Source organism: Mesoplodon bidens (genome assembly GCF_964165515.1).
Source record: "Mesoplodon bidens genome assembly, chromosome: 16".
NCBI classification, from domain to species: Eukaryota; Metazoa; Chordata; class Mammalia; order Artiodactyla; family Ziphiidae; genus Mesoplodon; species Mesoplodon bidens.
In genome coordinates this window covers 7,399,376-7,418,561 of record NC_138173.1, presented here as the reverse complement: position 1 = coordinate 7,418,561, position 19,186 = coordinate 7,399,376, and the positions used below count along the sequence as shown (strand labels likewise).

Below are 19,186 nucleotides of genomic sequence, written 5' to 3'. Positions count from 1 at the left end.
GTGATTGGAGTGAAGAGCCTTTTTATCAACGGTTCACATTCTCACCCATAACACCACGGCCACGCACACACAAACACATCATTTTGACTCTACACACTGCACGTGGATTTTCCCTTGAGACAGAAGAAAGTGGTAAGTCCGTGGAGCAAAGTGGAGACATCATTATCTTCCCCCAGGTGTCAAGATGTTGATAATAATATTGTTTCCGCCCTGAACTATTTCATCTTCTGATGTTCGCAAGGCCATCGAACAGAAATCAATTACAGATGCTAAGGAAGTTTTTAAAAATCCAATTTTGAAGAGATGTAATACGATGGTAATAAATGCTGGATCGCTGACAGAAATTTCAGCTTAGAAATGTTTAATTTAAACCTAAAAGGTTTTTTTTTTAATCATGGAAGAAAATGCATATAGGCACATTTTAGAATCTACAATTGAAATTTGAACACTGATGTTACAAACCACAAAACTTCATTTAAATTTTATTATAAAGACCTTTATTTAAAGAAAGAACATATTTTCTACTTCTTACTTTTTTATTTTGTGCCTTGAATGATCTGGAAATATGGAGGTTCTTCTGAATCCAGTGGGCAAAAATTATTTTTTCTTACACTTCTCTCTCCCTACATCAATCTGCACCATGTTAATCTGGAGGTAGGGAGAAAGCTGGATTCTTGCCACTTATAAAAATGATGAGGGTGTGCTCGCTTCGGCAGCACACATACTAAAATTGGAACGATACAGAGAAGATTAGCATGGCCCCTGCGCAAGGATGACACGCAAATTCGTGAAGCGTTCCATGTTTTTTTATAAAGCAATTATACTCCAATAAAGATGTTTTAAAAAAAAATGACGAGGGGAAGAAAGAAAACCATGGCTTACAAGAAAAAGGCTGTAAGAAGTATAAAGCAATGCTTAACAAAATGTTCCTAAAGGAGCCATGTATAGACGCCCAGTGATGTTCATTTTATCATTCCTTATACTGTCCTCATAGATTTTCTTGCAGATCTCTCTGCTTGTACGTGACCGATGCTCTCAATTGCAGAGGAAGCAACGTAGCTATGGGAAAGTTACACGGAGCAGTTGGCAATCAACGTGCACTAGAAGGCTGTGCCCGGTGGTGAAATGTTATTAGTATCCTTCTTGGCACCAGAAACAAGTGGAACAGATGAAGTATTTCCAGGCTTCTTTGTAGGGCCTTGGGTCCAGTGTACGGGGCTGCTCCCTCCTGGGAAGGTAACTATCGCCCACTCCTGTTGGAGTTCCCACCAAGGACAGAGCCCCGGGAATAAATCTGTTGGACAGCGGCCAAGATCCGCCAAACTTTCCAACCACCAGGAGATACGAAGTTCCGAGTTTCCGGGTTTGAGAAGTAAGGCGGGAAAACGTGACTGGAGCTTTCCTCGTCCCACTTATGGAACAGAGAAATAGGGAGGCTGATTCCAGGTCTTCCGTGGACCTCCAAGAGAATTACTGGGCTTCCAACTAGAAAAGGACAAGAATCCAGTAATGGGCAATTAGCAAACCCACGTGTTTTCCCTCCAGCCCAATCTTGTGTGCTGATCATTGTTTTTCTATTTACCCTTTGAACTACCCCTGTGGTCTTTCGCGAGTCCTTAAGGCAGCCCTAGCCTTCGCAAACCCTCCTGAGGGACAGAGATCACGGGGAGGCGAGGCCTGGAGGCGGGAGCGAGCAGCAGGAGAGGGGAGACCCTTCCAGCCCATCCACACCCTGAAGTCCGTTCGCGTCCCTGGGACAGTGGCCCACTCACAGCACGCAGAGGGTTGGCGCTTCCTGAGGGCTCCCAGCCCCGAGAGCGGCGCTGCCTGGAAAAGTCACCTCCACCAGAGAGTGGGAATAGGGCTGGGGGAGCAGACAGCGGGGTGGGGAACGGCCACGCCGCGGGAGGTGCGGGACGCAGAGAAAGAGGTGGGGACGGCCACGGAGTGGGCGGTGGGAGCGGGGTGGGGCCGGGGCGGGGCTGCGGGGCGGGCTGCGCCACAGCGCCCCCTGGCTGCGCGCTCCCCGCCGTGCCCCGCGGCCGCAGCTGGCTCGGGCTCGCCGGCCCCTTTGTGTGCGACGCGCTGGCCCGGAGGAGCGCGGCCCTGGCGCAGCGGAGGCTCCCCGGGGTCCCGCCGCCTCGGCCCGGGCCCGGCAGCGCTCTCCTCCTCCTCCTCCTCCTCCTTCGCTCCACCCTCCGCCGGCCCCCGGCCCCGAGCGGCCGCCATTGGGCCGCGAGCAGCCCGCGTCGTGCCGCGCACTCCACCCCGCCCGGCCCCGGGCGCTCACACCCCCCACCTCCCGCCCCGTCTCCCTCTCCAGTCCTCCCCCATCCCAGGCCTCCAAGGTGGAGAAAATAAACTCAAAGCAGAGCAACTCAGAGACTCCAATAAAACGCCCAGTACCTAGAGCCCGAGCTCGAGCGCGTGTGCCGGGCGGCGAGGGGCGCGGGAGGCGGGGATGGGGGGGCGGGCGGGGGGGACAATGAGCGCATGAAGTTACCTGCCCGGCGGCGGCGGCGGGGCCGGGAGGCGGCGGCGGCGGAGCAGGCTGCGCGCTCGGCGCCGACGGGTGCGCGCCGCGGCTTGGGGGAGAGTTGAGCGCTTCCCACCCCCCCTTTTCTTTTTCTTTTTTTTTTTTTTTTCTCCTCTTCTTCTTAAACAAACCACAAACGGATGTGAGGGAAGGAAGGTGTTTCTCTTACTCCTGAGTCCAGACACCTCTCTCTGTTCCGTCTAAGCTTGTTTTGCTGGACACTTTTTTGAAAAAGGCAAAGAAAAGGAGTTGCTTGATGTGAAAGTGAAATGGACGTAAGATTTTATCCACCTCCAGCCCAGCCCGCCGCTGCGCCCGACGCTCCCTGTCTGGGACCTTCTCCCTGCCTGGACCCCTACTATTGCAACAAGGTGAATGCTCTGCTTTTGTTTCCGCCGTGTTCTGACTGCTCGGTCCCGGGAGGGGGGCGGCGGCGGCGAGCCCACTGGGCGGCCGGGCGGTCGTTCGCCCGAGGCCGGTCCCGGGCGCGCTCGGCTCGCAGCCCGCGGCTGCCCTGCGCGCCCTCGGGGAGTAAATACTGCGGAGCCGCTCCCGGGCTTTGCCCGGCCCCGCGATGGTGCGGAAAGTGACACGATTTGCTCGATCCTTTCCTTCCTGCTGTTCGCGACTAAGGCTCCCTGCCTGGGTTTGCCGGGGGGGGCGTTGAAAAAAATTAGAAAAGAACGGCAGAATACTTTGGGGGTGTGTCTGGGGTCCGGGAACGCAGGCAGAGAGCGGGAGAATTCCGTTTATTTTCTGGTTTCCCCTTCTCCCTCCCTCCCTGCTCTCCCGGCGGCGGGGGCTCGTGGCACCGCTTCCCCGCCCTGGATTAGTTGCCAGGGGAGCTGCCGGGAGTCGGGGTGCCGGGACCAGGGAGACGCCCCCGCCCCCCGCCGGGCACAGCGCTCCGCAACGCTTTTGTTTTCCCGAACCGGTCCGGGCGCCGGCCTGCGGGCCGGGGTGCCGCCGGGGCGCCAGAGCCGGGGGACAGCTCCCGCCCGGGGGTGCGCGCAGAAACAGCAAGTTTGTTAGGAGCCGGGCGAGCGCGTCGCGTTCACGTCCAAAGCTGCCGCCCTCGGCGCGGGGCTGGAGCAGGTCCCGGGCTGGGCTATGCTCACAGTCCGGTGACCCCAGGTGCCGAGGCCGCGGGGGCCCGGGGCGAGGTGGGCCGTGAGGGTGACCGGGGCTACTGCGGAGGTCCGCTCGTCCGAAGGATGCAGCAATCAGGGCGTACGTAGGGAGGGGGTGACTCTCGGGGTTCCTCGAACTCCCAGCCCGCGGAGGGAGGACGCGCGGGGACCAGACTCCGAGAGCAGCCGCAGGTCCACGGCTGTCCTCGCCTCGGGCTTTTTGGACGTGTCTAAGCAGTCCCGCCCGGTGAACGTGGCGGGGAGAATGGAGTTCTCTGAGACTCAGGGCGAGAGGTTTAGACGCCCAGTTCCCGCCCCGTGGTAACCCTGTCAGATATCCCAGCCCCTGCGAGCAATTACGTGTCGGCCCCTCGGTGAATTCCGCTGGATAAATCTTTGGGACTAGTAACATTTGCCTGGTGGCGAGTCATCATCAAACAGCTTTTTTACGCGATACAGAGGTATTTAGCGCGCTGCATCCTCAGCCCCCGGGCTCCCCATCACGCAACGAACTCGCAACTCCGAGTCTTGGTCAGTCGACACGCACACACACACACACACACACACACACACGCACACACACACAGCTGTGAGTTATATCACCCCGTGGAGAAGCTCCCCGATGCCGTGTGTACGGTGCAAAACCCAGGAAAAGGGATGTGCATGTGTTGATGTTTAGGCAAGTTAGAAACCAGGGAAATCTAGTCTTGTGCAAGGCAGAAAGGCTCTTCATCCTGCAGGAAGGGGCCCTTTAGCTAGGGGCAAGTTGGAAGGCATGCGTAACTTTGGCCAGAGAAGTTTGCGTGATGAAGTTTCATTATTTGTTGGTAATACAGTCTGTTTTGCCTTAATGAGCAGGTCTTTTGTGTTTGCAACGTTTTATTTTTGCTTGTAACACTGCTACTACTGACGATAATAATAAAGTAGCATCTTATCTGGGATAGTAAAGACATATTCCGCAGTAGTAATTGGAACCAAAAGGTCAGAAACATTTTGGCAATGAAACTGGACAAATCCTATTAAATTTATCAGTGATTTTAGGCTCCAAAAAGAAGGTAATGACTTGGAGACACATTTCACTCGTCATTCTTGTGATAGTAGGGTCAGATTTAATTTAAAAGTTAAATGCTTTGGAAAATCAAGAATTACTCCAATATATTAAATCATTTTCCAATTAAGTGCTTTAAATAATTTTAGTGGGTTGTGCTGTGAATTGAATAAATTAATTTAGAAAGTCTTCAGAATTTCTTTACTAGCTCATTGAAGTTCCTTTTAAGTCACCCGGTGTATGAGGAGCAAACTGTTCTTTTAAAATGCAAATTAGCCACCCTTTCTATAGACTGGATGCAAGTCTTCTATTTTACTTATCCAGGGAATAATGGATTTTTAAAGATGCACAGTCATAAGATACACTTTTAATAGTAGGAAGAGACTTCAAGGCAATGTTTCTCACAGGATGTCTGCTCCTGCCTTTCTCTGGGTAGCAGTCTAACAAATATATTTGTCACTGATCCCTGCTTATACTCAGTGTACGGAGTAGCTTTGCTAGGCCCCAGAAAACGCGGGCACTGGTGTTTTCCACTCCATCATGATTAGCATTGGCACAAAATTTCTGTCCAACTCCACAGTTTTAGTTGCTTAGAATGTAGTCAACCAGAATTCATTTTTACAGGGACTCAGGTAGATCTGCAGGGATCTGAAAGGTGGGCAGAAGTTTGAAAGAGGTGAAATAAGAAATCTGTATCCACATTTAGTAAAAACAGGTTGGACCTGACTTCTCCCAGAGAGACGAGACTGCAAAGTAAACCTTGTCTCTTTCAGAGGTGTCATGAATACGTAGTTTATTACAAGAAACAGTCACTTTGTCAGGTTATTTGTTTTCAGTAGGATGATAAGATCATAAATTACTAATTGTCTTTATTTTAAATCTGTCAACACTTTACTAAAGTCAGTGTGCCGAATCCCAGCGGAACCAGTATCTTTCTGTGCTTCAGCATCACACAGTTGTAACTAGTTTCTCCAGTGACATTTTTTTCAATGTCAGAAGAGACCCTAATCCAGAAAATGAATATCCTCTTCCTGAAGCTTTTCTAAACTAAAATGAGGTGGTTTTACTTTGCTGACATTTTCCAGCACTGCTGCTCTATAGATTGCCAAAACACTACTTACATTGTTCAGTTGATAAACTCTGTAGGAGGAATTTTTTGGAAAACAGTTTAATTTAGTATCGCTCTATCATGAGAGCGCATTACGTTATGAGCACTTCACTATGCAAACTGGCCTCCATTTTCACATAGCCCATTGCAGGAGAAAAGTGAGAACAATGCAACAATGCTGGTTATGGCAACTGTGCGAGGCATCTCTTATACAAACAGCCAGAACGGATGGCACGTTGCTGTATATAGGTCAGCCTTTGAAATAGCAGTGTAGCTCATAGACTGGACAGAAACATGTAGGCTGGAAGTAACAGTGGTCACCTCTGGCAACTTAAAGCATGGCTATATTTCAGACATTGAGAGATGGGTACCATACTGGAGTTTCGTTTAATTAAAGCCATTTTAAGTAACAGTGTATCCCTTAATTGAGCTGAATGTTACCAAAAGAAATTGGATTATAGGAGCTCACAATTGGAGTCCAGTAGTAAAATAGACTCCTCTTTTTTGGTTCTAGTTGAAGATGTCAGAGCATCAGTTTAAATACATACCCACAGAGTAATAACTGTTCCTTTCAGTTTCTTAGTGCAGTGTCATTTCTGAAGATTGTTTTCACTGATTTTATGCTAAATTGGGACAAAGAAGTGGCACTTTTTCATTTTTGCAATGATATGATGTGTTCAGTTATTGCTCAGTATCTGCCCACAGAAGGAGTAGTAATACAATTATGTTATGACATGGCTAATGACAGGGATGCTGACCTCTGCCAGCAGTGGGAGAGGAAATAATGGTCTTTACTGTTCTCAGCGGTTGCTTTTGTGGAATCAGGTCCTGAATCTTTCTTTGGTTGATTTAGACACAAGGAAGTTCAAAACACAAACCCATACTGGCTATATACAGAGTGAAGAATAATGGGCGTTTGGAATATTGGGCTTTTATCATTGAAATGAGGGAGGACAGTGTATAATCTTTTCACATAAACATAGGAGGAAGGGCCTATTGGTGATGAACTCGGCGTTAAAATGTCAGGGCTAACATTAGACATTTGATAACTTCTGAGAAAAACAAGATTTATTATCATCTCTGCAAAATCTCCTTCGAGTTTATTTTCCTATTTAGAGTATTATGGATTGTACTTTAATGTGGCAAAACTCATCCTATCTAAAATACAGGATTTGCAAGCACGTTATGATGGAGTCATTATTTCTACTTTAATAAATGTAAGAAAAAGGAGGAGGAGGAAGGGGAGGGTTATAAGCAATTGAGGGCATCACGCTTGATTAGCTCTCCACCCGCCCCCATAACTCCTAGGACTCTGGGAAATTCATAGTCAATGCTCTGAACATCGTCAGTGTAATTAAAACTCCCATGGGAGTGTTATTAAGCTGGCATCTTTCATAAGTTTTGAGGTCTTTAAATATGTTTTAAATACATTTATAGGTAAGAGCATAAGCTAAGCAATCATATGGTTTTGGCCACTAAATCAGATCGCATACAAAACCCTCAAATGTAGCTAGCTATCTTGACTTTGTGGGATATTTCAGTGTCATAAACTCCGATTTTAAATGTCTAGGCAACAATTACAGTTATGAGCTTTGGAGCTCATGATGTTATTTCTAACATAGCTCGCATGGTTTAGTGTTCTCACAGTTTATCGTGTGTGTTAGAAGTTACTGAGTGATGATATTAAGGAACGTTTTGATATTTTGCCTAGTTGGAAAAACTAAACTGATATTTCAATATGATCTCAGTTGCCTGTTGTAGTTTTTTTTTTTTTAAATGACATAATTGCAAGGGCTTAGAACAGAGGAAAGAAGTAAGGTACTTGAACCTGAAAGAAGTAGGGAAAGTTCCAAGTTTAACAATGGTTTTCTTGGTACCAGAACTGGGTCTCAAATGTTGGTTTTGGTGTGTGGAACTATTTCTTGTGGGCCTACATTTTTTTTGTGTGATAGGCTCAATTCAAGAAAGGGATGGGTTAGAGAATTGGGGTAGGGGTGAGAATCTTCTTTAGCTATGAAGGATGACTTATTCTACTGCTTTCCAACCTTTTGCTAACTTCCTAGAAAGTTGAAAAGACCCTGGGGATATTTCTCAGCTATTGGAGATCCTCCTGCCCTGATGGAAGCCTGCCCTCAGCAGCTGCTCTGTCTGTGCGTCTGGTGCCTCTTCCCTCCCTCCTTTTCACCCCCTTCCCAAACACCCCCAATCCTGGAACGACTCCCCCTCCCCTGCTTTTCTCCTTCCCAGTCTGGGTCTGAACCTGGGCGGTGTGTACTTTCGAACCTGAAGCCCTCCCTCTCCTCAGATACGTGGCTCACCATCATGGCTACCTTGGCCGCCATGCTCCCTTTTCTACTTGCCGTCATTGTTATCATAACCGTGTTAACAAATCTATTCTTCCTCCAGTCCCTGACCTTTTTTGGGGTAAGGAAGTTGGAATCTGCCAGTCCTCAGTCCCATATCCACTTCTTAAAATCCTGAACTAGGCTACCCTCCTTTTCCCCATCTGAATGAATGACATTGGAGCCTAGAATAATAGACTAAGAAAACATAGACATGATGCTGAGAGGAGAACCATGGTGGGTATTTCTAAGCTCTCATAGTTCACCTCTCCCCGCACATGTTATACAGTGTATTTAGAGCTTGAAATCAGCTCCTTGAACATCCCCTATCTGTGAAAAATCTTTAAAATAGTATGAAAGTGGGACTGTGATCTCCTGATGTTTAGTTGCACATAGTAAGTTAGCTGAATTACACTTACAGTGAGTATGTGGGTTGGCCTATTTATGTGTTCTTATCACAATATGCATAGGTGACTAAGATGGGAATAGTTGGAAATGCAGAACCTATTTAACTAATTACTTTTATCATCCTACATCTTAGCTTATCCAAACGCGAATCTCAGGGTTTCTGGGAAGTCGTAAGGTAGAATAGTTAACTTACACCTCAAGGAAAATTAAATATAGTTATCATGACTTCATTAAATGTTATTAACATTTACATTTAAAACATATTGTCAGTTGTTTAAGATAAAACTTATATTGTATACAACCAAATCTAAGAATCTAAAATGTATACCTTTAGGAGAAAACAAGGTTGTGGTAAACCATAGTTAACAAATACTGTGGCCCCCCAAACCATAACTATAATCTTGCCTGCAAGGAGCTTCCACATGAAGCATCTAAATGTTTGAAAGCTACCTTGTTTAAACTGAATTTAAACAAAATTTTAACATGGGGAATATTTACTTTTACCTATCTTGAAGATACTTTTTCTCTTATTTACTTCCACTTTGATGTTATTGATATCCAGTCGGCTCTCCATATCTGCAGGTTCTACATCTGCAAGTTAACCAACCTTGGATGGAAAATATTCGGGGAAAAAATTTCCAGAAAGTTTCAGAAAGCAAAACTTGAATTTGCCGCGCACCAGCAGCAACTATTTACATATCATTTACATAGTATTTACAACTCTTAACATAGCATTTACATTATATTAGGTATTATAAATAATCCAGAGATGATTTAAAGTATAGGAGAGGATGTGTGTAGGTTCTATGCAAATACTACACCACTTTATATAATGGACTTGAGAAACCTCAGATGTTGGTATCTGAGGGGAGTCCTGGAGCCAGTCCCCAGAGGATGCCCAAGAACAATTGTATTTTCAGTTGATCTTTTGCTTTGAAGGTGCACTTTCCAGAGTCAGATAGCCTTTGTTCTCCATTGGTTGATGGGGCCAGCTGTAGACAGTGCATTTTTTACATGGACTGTCCCACTAGGAAAGCTGAGCACCAGGATGCTGCAGCTTACGTCTGCCCGGATGAATTTGAGCATTTTTTTGTTTTAAACTATGCATGCCAAGTTTCTTCCCAAAGAGTAATTTCTCATTAAAAACAGTTGAGTTATAAACTGCTTAGAAATGTGGTTTATAATGGAAGTGCCAAAAGACTGTTAATTATAGCAGTTCTTCTGTAATACTTTGAGACATGGAATTCACATTAACCTGAATGAGACTTTCCTGGTTATAACATTTTCCTCCCTATAGCATTCATTTTGAAAATGGGAACATTATATTGCTCTGTGCCTGGATGTTGATGGTGTAGCAGAAAAGATCAGAGGAGGGATGATGCCAGAAAGAAACCCCCTGCTCTATCACTGGAGGAGGTGTGGATATTTTCCCAGATCTCTTTAGTTTGAATAGGCAAGTAAGGCAAGTTTCCCTTCCTTGATTAAAAAGTTAAATTTTAAAATCTATCTTCAGATTGCCATTGTACTTATGAAACATCGTCATTGATTTATATTTATAATAACAAAGGTCATGAAACCAGTGTCACTGTTAATGCTTTTCTGTTTGTCCATTTTTCACTTTGGAGTTTTTAATGGTTCTGCATTAGCCAAGTATTTATTGTTTTTCTTTCTTGAGTTATGTGCTTCGATGAAACTGTCTTGAAAGGACTCCTAAATAAACTAGGGCCATGGTTGGCTGATAAGAAGCTTTGCTAGGGGCTTCCCTGGTGGCGCAGTGGTTGAGAGTCCGCCTGCCGATGCAGGGGACACGGGTTCGTGCCCCGGTCTGGGAAGATCCCACATGCCGAGGAGCGGCTGGGCCCATGAGCCATGGCCGCTGAGCCTGCGCGTCTGGAGCCCGTGCTCCGCAACGGGAGAGGCCACAGCAGTGAGAGGCCCACGTACCGCAAAAAAAAAAAAAAAGAAGTTTTGCTAGTGGCCGAGAAAATATAAAATGTTTTGAGTTACTATGTGATTATAAGTTACAGGTATCTGATCCACAGTTGTAGCACTATCAGCTACTACATGGAATACTTTTCCATTAAAGTCTTTGAGCCCCTATCTGGAAGTTACCTAGTCAGAGAAATTGGTGCGTGTGTGTGTGTGTGTGTGTGTGTGTGTGTGTTTGGGTGAGCATGTGTTTTTCTGTCTTTCTCATGGTCCTGGATATATTCTGCCCATAGATGCATGAGAATTTATCATAAATGGCAGAATCTCGCAACGTGTACAACAAAGGCAATCATACTGGTCAGTAGGAATGTGCCTCATTACCACTCCTTTTTAAGAAATGTCGCCATATTTCACATGAGACGATGCTTTTCACGATGCTAGGGCTTTAATTGGGCAAATTATACCTTAATAAGACTAAAGAACTGGATCTTTTCTGAGGAACACCTAGGCCTTTCTGAAGAAAAGACTCTTCTTGAAGATTGCATATAAAAACTGGGGCTCTTGAACCTGTGTTGACTTACCCCTTAGGCAAAATAAATATAACCCTGAAAGGATATGATTCCCTCCCGCTCTGTTTCCCATTCTCTTCAGAAGCCTGACTCTGTTTGATGTCTGGTAAAAGTTCTGAAACTAAAACCTTTAATCCACCTGTGTCCCAATCTTCCATGTATCCACAGTAGGAAATAATTAATGTTTGTATCAAGGCACCTTTATGAGAATCAAGGAGTCAACACAGGTAGATTATTTAGAAATCACACGAGGAAAGATGTTAAAAAATTCAAACAGTGGTAGACCTTAGAAAAATACCATCTTCTCAGTCCATTTCTTCTGTTTCTGCTACCTTACTGAAATGAATGTGTCTTCCAAAGCTGTAGACTAGTGACTCTCTCAGGAAAGGAGTGAAAAGAATAACCTTTCTAGAGGGTCGAAGGTGAATTGGGGAAAATGGGGTGTGTGTAGCTACCCAGGTAGCCTGTAATCTCCCTCTCTCAGATATTGATAAGCCCCCAGGGGGCGTCTTTTTCCCTTTCTGCGTTGCGAGTCAGTGCACCTAATGAGAGATGCTAGCGTGGAAGCTGTTGCCTATGATGCTGTGTAAGAAGATGAAATAAAGTTGAGAATACCTGCTCCGGAGGGAAATGCCCTCTTGCAGTTCCTGACTTCAGGCAAGCAAGCTTGCCCCTCACTACCTTCCTCTGATATATGGGTCAGAGATGGGAAATATAATGTGCAAGATTAATTAAAGAATGGACCAACTGGGTCTAAAGATAGTCCAATTACATTGAAAGCATATCTGCACACCACCTGAATTCCTTAAGTCCTTTAACTCAGTTAAATGGTTAATTTGAAAAATGATGGATAAAGTGTTAGATGCACTAGCATCTCCAAGCCATTGCATCAACCGGTTCTTTCCTTCTATACCAGTATGTATGCCTCTGCCTAAAATGCCAGGAACAATTGTATAAAGAGAAATGTTAATAATAAAGAGGCAGGATAACCTTTCAACAAAACGTATATTTTATCATTTGGCAGATGCAGTCATGAACATTAATCATTGAAACCTGCAGATACTAGAAGCTTAATATCAAAGCTAATGATTTATTTTATGTTAATGACTTTCTGCCAGGGCATAAAAGACTGTTCATAATGGACTCTACGTGCCGTGTTCACTTACTAAGGCTAATGGGATAATCTTTACTCTCCCAAAATTAAGCTTTTTGAAATAAATTATGCTGTTATTTTTCAAGGTAACTCTCCAAAATTTACTGCAAAACTAATCTTTTAAGAACTGATTAAAGAAATAAAGAGGAAGAAAATTCCCAAAGCAGCTTTTCTAGTTCATGAACAGTTTGACTTAATTAAAGAGAGAAAGTTTGCATGTATGCTAATAACCCTGAACCTGTAATGCCAAACAATTTGAAAGTCAGCCTTCGCTGACAAGGTCTGCCTTTGGAGATTCAGCTCCTGTAAGTACATCCCATAATAGAACCCATTTTTGTCGATTACCAGCCAATAATGAGCTGAACGGTAGTAAAACACTGAGTTGTTCACTGGGAAGTTTTAAAAATCATGTTTATAATTAGTTATAAGCAACATTCTATTTCAATAAGAGATAATTTGCCTACTAAAGTTCACATAATGTGCTAATCATGTCTAGTGGTTAATAGAGGCCTCCTACCTCACTCCCCTGATGGCTATAAAAGGCTCTTATATTCATGGCAGCAGTTCAGGTACAGCTGCTGTGTGTTAATAATGCATCATTGTCCCACTAATCAACACAGCACAGGTCAGCACCTCGAAGCACCTAAACTACCTATTCTCTTTCCAAAATATTTATTAACACCTTGAAAACATACCTGTTCATCTTCCTTCGCTTCGAGTCAGTTAATTCCACTCCAAGCTACTTGTGTGATAAAGGTTTTGTAACCTAAGCGAGGTTGTGGAGGAGATGAATGTAGATTCATACGAATCTTCTCCCATAAACATGTTTCCATTTCCACAGTCATTGACTGAATTAGTGTGAGGTTGGTATAGCCACGAACCCCTTTGTAATTGAGTAGGTGTGTTCCAGAGGGAGAACGTTTTCAGATTTTACATGTTATTTAAAGAGACATTTGGAAGAAAATCAACTTTTCAATAAGCAGAATCATTTAAAGTAAACAGAGCGAATCGGGGGAAACAGGAAGGGATATTTAAAGTCTAAACAGACAGGAATCCACATTAGTTTGTAGACCTGAAACAGTAGTGAAATATTATTTGCTTAATTGTTCTTTTGGCATAGGGAAGCAATAATAGCAAGAGCTTCTTAAACCATATTTTCTGCACACAACATATTCACGTGGGAATTCCATTTTGCTAGAAAATCATGCAAATCAATAAGCCAGCACTTATCTGCATTAAAATTGGGCAGACAACAATTTATAGGCATAGTGATAGTGTAGTTCTCTTGACACCCTTGGTTAGTGTTTAAGATAATCCTTGCTTTTGTGTCCTCAGAGAGCAGCCAAAAATGTTAAGATCTCGTTTTCTCATCTTGTATTATTGTCTTCTGTTTTCTGTTATTCATTTTGATAACCTTGTGTGTGTGTGTTTGTGAGAGTGTGTCTTTTTCCTTTAGGGCTTGAGAACCTTAAATGTTTCAAGAGAAGAAAAAGAAAGGAAACTCAACTGTGTTTCCATCACCAAGAGAAACGCAAAAGGCGATCTGGTGGGAGGAGCTTCTGTTTGTGCAGAACATAATGTACGAGGGTACATTTGTCATGCTTTAAATACATAATGCCTACAATGAAATATGTACAGGCGCAGTTGTGATCTATGAAGTTCCTGGCTCCGGTGCCATTGTTTGTAGTCTCTACGGTTGTCATACATTGTTCTGTGCACATCATACCCTTACAGCAGAATTGGACACAATTTCTAGCTTTCAGTCCTGCACCATTTTCATTGCACAATGTACATGAGTTTGACAGGGTGTGTGTAGGAAAACTGGCAAGCAGTTGATATTTTGAAGTGGCAAGCGTTTCAGCAGCTGCCTGCTCGTGAAAAAGGGATGATAAGATATACTGTATTGTTAGTTTCAGGGACAGCATTAAGGTTTAAGCTCTGTAAAAATGTACACATTATTCGTCGGTGGTGAAGCAAGTCTTTTATGTTTTTAGAGCTTAGCTCGCTGGCTGATGTGAACTAGAATGACATTGGTCAGTAAATGAATAGGAGTACTTTGAATTTGAACTGCTGCCAATTTTGCACCAACAAAGGAACCGACAAAAGAAAGATTTTATGTGAAATGCAAAGCACACGTGATGTTTTGGGGGCTGGGAAAGGGAAGGAGAGAGAGAAAGAGAGAGAGAGAAACCCACCCTAGAGAATATTCTTTAACACCTACTTGCAAGGATACCAAACAGTTAAAACACATCTATTTTTCATGGCTCATCAGCTCCAACCTAAGCTGTTTTTTCTAATGTTCTTTAAAAACCTGTTGTATACACATAGGCTTCTAGAATCTGTTCATATGGAATTCAGAGTGTTTTTCAAAATATCACACTGTGCCCTGAAGGCCTGTTGGCAGGATATCAGAGTTGCCCACTGCTGGAGTCCCCAACTCTCTCTCTCTCTCTCTCTCTCTCTCTCTCTCTCTCTCTCTCTCTCTCTCTCTCTCTCGTAGTGGGAAATTGTAGTTTAATCAGTTATGGCACTTTCAGTGTGTAACGTTCATTAGCAAGGCAATTTGTCATGACTGCTAATGGTCACAGTGCATCTGCTCTCTCCGTTACAGAGCATGATAAGTAAGAAGACAAATATTTCAATATCTGATAGTATTAACTTGTTTCAAATTTATAATCCAAGGTTAGCTGCTCAAAGCAGACACAGTAGCCGATTAACAAGCATCCTGTATTCAATTTTACTGGGCCCTGTTTTTATGGATTTATGACTTTAAAGCACACTAATGTGCTATTATGAAGGGCGCACAGTCTTTGATTAGATGTTCAACAGAAACTAAGTTATGAGCAGAGTACCTTCTGGGTTCATCTGGAGAGAATTTATGTGCATAATATTTTCTGTGGAGCACCATAAATTGAAAGGTTTGATGCATGCAGTATTTCTGACATGCTAAATATTCTTCTTATGATTTTAAAAAAAAGTCACTTTCCTATTGGCTTATAAACTGGTCAGTCACTTTTCAAGTGAGATTAGAGCCCCGATCTCTTTGAAAAGTTTGAAAATTCTAGTAAAAAGCTTCAGAATGAATTAGAAACGTCACGTTTCTTCCCAGAACACTGCTTTATAAGATCATTGTTCATTGTTCTAAACGGGAAAAGTTAAAAAGATTCCCCCCGGTTGAAAAGGCTAGAATTTTTTTATGTATTTCCTATTTTCTAGATATTACATCACATCACTTGCCATACAAAATCTTCTTGACACATTTTCATTTTTAATGAAAGGCCCTAAAATTCAGAGCATAATGATTTCTTAGAAACTGAACCCAATCTTGGTTAAAAAAAAAAAATCGTTCTTGCTGGTAACAAAAGCTGTTACTGTTTAAGTTCCTGTTGAGCGCTTAGTTGGTACGCTTCGCTGAATGTTGTCAAAAAGGCTTTCCTCATGATTGACAACCCGGCAGGAATGTGAATGGAGATTTTAATTGCGTATCATGTGTGCATATCAGAGCGAGTGAATTCATGACTCTGCTTAGCTCCACGTCTCTGCAGGTCAGCCATGCCAAAAAAATGCCCTTTTATGTGCAATTTTTCCAAAAAGAGAAAGGTGTATGTGTATCGAAGTCATTCGTTATTCATTTCTGAAGTGAAACACTTGTGTTCCCTTAGCCTTGGAGTTTGAACGTGGAACAGAAATCCATTTGGAAATTTCTTTCTTTTACTCTTTGCACTTATACTTGGATGATGTAAATTCTTTTCTGTTACAAGTTGGGAAAAGTCTGCCAGAACATATTTTTCTTATGGCACTTGTTATATGAAGTGTGTTTATCTTTTTCTTTTTCCCTAAAGAGTACTTTGAAAAGAAAGGGAAAAAAATGTCAGCCAGCGGAAAAATTCACTGAGGTCAGTTGCCTCTCTATAACTTGCAATCTTTAGAAAAAAAATTGGGGGCGAGTGGGGAGTGGAGAAGAAAGGCTGTATTTCTGAGAGGGGGAAGGACCATAAAACTGTCTCTGAATTTTGGTTAAGAAAAGCAAGAATACAGTGTGCTTACGGTAAAATGACAGTAATGAATATATGGATGTTCGTTTCTTAGAAGAGTAACTCCTAGGCTGGAAGGTTAAGGGTCAAAGTTTCATCTCTGCTATATCACGTCTTTGCCAAGATGCAATGGTGGGTGTTAAACCATTTGTCTTAGTTCAATGTCTATATCCAACACGTGTGAGATCTTTGGAGTAAAACCTTGTAAGGTAACTTTGGCTACAGTCACTCCAGATTGATCAAGAAATCAAAGTAAAATCAAAAAACTCGGCGATGAATATGCTATATATAAGCTTTCATTGGATGTGATGTGCAAATTTAGCACTTGGGTTGTAAATTTAACACCTAGCTTACTTTTCTATGTCATTTTGAATGGGCGAGAAGAAGATTCACGCCAGGGTCATTTTAAATATAACCCTAGTAATAAGTAGGGTAATGTTGAAAAGACGGTGACTTTATAGCCTTAGGATATCCCACGGGGACCTAACTTTGTTCTGGGCTCTAATATGTTATCCCAACACATTTTAGAAGGTATCACACTGCAGGTGGATGATTCAGCCCTTAGTATAGTGTCCAGTGCAGGGTGATTGTTCTGGGAAGGTGCTGCTGTACCTTTAAAAGACTAAAGAAGAAAAATCTATTTTATTTTTAAAAATTTAGCTTTATGTACGGGGTGACATTTTTCTAATGTTATGGAAGACTATTTTGTACTTTATACGGAGAGCTCAGGCAAGGAAACATCTATTTACAAAATGAAAAAAAGTGCTCAGCTAAATGCATTTCACTTTTAAAGATGATATTCTGGTAATGAACTTTATCAAGCAGAGAACATTTAAGTGAAAGTATTCAAGTAGTTCCTATTTCGGTTGCCTCACTTAAGGATGTGTCTCTGTTTCCATTATAACTCCTTATTTTCAGGTGGCTCCAATGCAGTCCCCATAAATATTTGCACAGGGATGAAATGAGAATATTCTTGCCCGAGAAGCAGACTTTTTAAAAAATTTGGAATGCACTTGTAAAGAAGTTGTGGGCTTTGTTAATAAGGCACACTTAATTCATGTTTTAGAAATTGAAGAGCATTTACTGGACACCAACTGTGTGCAGAGCCTTATGCTGAGTGTTGGGGGGGTGGACAGGGAGAGGCCCAGAGATGAGTAAGCCCTGGCCCCTGCCTTCGTGTGGCTAGTAGCCAAGAGAGGAATGCAAATAACCATAACCCAGCTCTGGTACAACTGATGTGATATGGATGGAGTCTGTAGTCAAAGTGCTGGCCGTACAGAAGGAGGAAGTACTAATGGATTGAAGTGCGGGAAATCCGGGTTGCTTCCTGCAGGAAGTGGCATTTTAGTTGCCCTTAAAAATCACGCAGCGAGGAGGGGGAAAGTTACTTCTATTTTTTGAACTATTTTTTTAGACTTCCTACCTCTTTTCAAAATGACTGGAGGCAACTAAAAAAACCCAACACCTACAATAAGGCTATTAATATTAATGCAGAATATGATAGCCAGGAAGAAAGACACCCACATGTTTCTTAGCTCAGGTATTTTTCCCTATAATTAAACATTAAATTTGGCTCTTGCTTGTTCACAGAGCAAAAATGGAACTACAATGAGTGACAGAATGCTGATTGTCTGAGAGACATGTGAACACTAATTATTCATCAATTTTCCTCTCGTGAAAGACGGTGAAATGAGGAAATAGATGGAGGTGTGACATCACGGGCTGTCTGATGTGGTGCCTGGGTTGAGGCTGAGGTGTCTGTAGTGAGAAATAGGGCACTAAGTTAGCAAGTTCGGAAGGTCACCAGTGCCATTCTAGAGATGGGTTTAGGGGCAGCTGGGGTGGAATTCACGTTACTTATTGTAAGTGGGCTAACGCTCAGCCCTTATAGGAATGTACCAGAGAAAACTGCCTGGGGGAGTTCTGTGGTAAAATGAACCATCAGGTATTCACCTATTTTTTTGAAGACCTTTCCAATTATAGATGAATAAGCTTTCAGAGGTTTTATACTTCTGCCAAAAGGTTGAGATACATTAAAATCTAACTTCTTAAGAGACACAAGAGTATTATAGACTACCTGCAAATTCTTTTTTAAATTGATCAGCCCAATCATTAGCAATTAATATGAATGTTTTGCTTTGTGTGTAGTCTTAGAAGTGCACCTGCTGAGTTAACTTCCAAAGTTATTAGTAGTTGCTTTGCTGAAATTTCTTGTTCAGTGACAAATACGCACACAATTATTAGTAAATTGGGAAAGTATAGTAAAGTATCCAGACATATTCAGAAACGTCAACAGCAATTTTAAAGGTATCTCACAATCTTCAAGTAGCCACAGAGCAAAGTCCTCACATTTTTCTACTGAAGTGCCCTGACGGATTTATACCCCGAGGGGCTGGAGGAAGACCCCAGAAGTGCCTGTGAAATCTACAGAAGTCTGAAAAAATGATGCTTCATCTTTAAGAAATATGTAGATTTTATAATATTTTCCATAACGCATCCCTGTCTGTTTTCATGTAAATATAATACTTTAAATGACTTACAGTTGAGTCCATGCTGTGCTCCAGAAACATAGTCTATGTTATTCTAAAGTTCTATTGCCTTGGCATATCACTCTTTGCTCTTAGGGGTATGAGTTTGAGAAACACGAAATAACATAACAGTCTTTTATCCTTATTGAGAAATAGACTGGAGGCCTTGCAGGAGTTGATATTGTTAGGTCATCTCTCCCACAGAGATCGGAACATTTTGTTCACCCTTATTCTTTTTTTTTTTTTTTTTTTTTGTGGTACGCGGGCCTCTCACTGTTGTGGCCTCTCCTGTTGCGGAGCACAGGCTCCGGACGTGCAGGCCCAGCGGCCATGGCCCACGGGCCCAGCCGCACCGCGGCACGTGGGATCCTCCCGGACCGGGGCACGAACCCATGTCCCCT

At 43.1% G+C, this 19,186-nt stretch overlaps 1 protein-coding gene and 1 long non-coding RNA gene across 3 annotated transcripts in view; one reads left to right on the top strand and one right to left on the bottom strand.

Moving 5' to 3' along the window:
* Nucleotides 1-474: 474 nt before the first annotated feature.
* LOC308629928 lies at nt 475-2,000 on the bottom strand. The gene is made up of 2 exons (XR_014017739.1): nt 1,773-2,000; nt 475-1,485 (listed from the first exon to the last, which is right to left on the bottom strand). It is a non-coding gene; the product is annotated as an uncharacterized lncRNA (long non-coding RNA).
* A 327-nt stretch (nt 2,001-2,327) lies between these two features.
* TOX (thymocyte selection associated high mobility group box) overlaps nt 2,328-19,186 on the top strand; it is a 297,838-nt gene continuing 280,979 nt past the window's right edge. The window contains exon 1 of one of the 2 annotated variants that reach the window (XM_081258280.1): nt 2,328-2,907. In XM_081258280.1, the coding sequence (XP_081114406.1) occupies nt 2,806-2,907 (102 nt within the window). In that variant the 5' untranslated portion in view covers nt 2,328-2,805. The remainder of the gene's footprint in view (nt 2,908-19,186) is intronic. The other variant, XM_081258279.1, reaches the window with a different exon arrangement.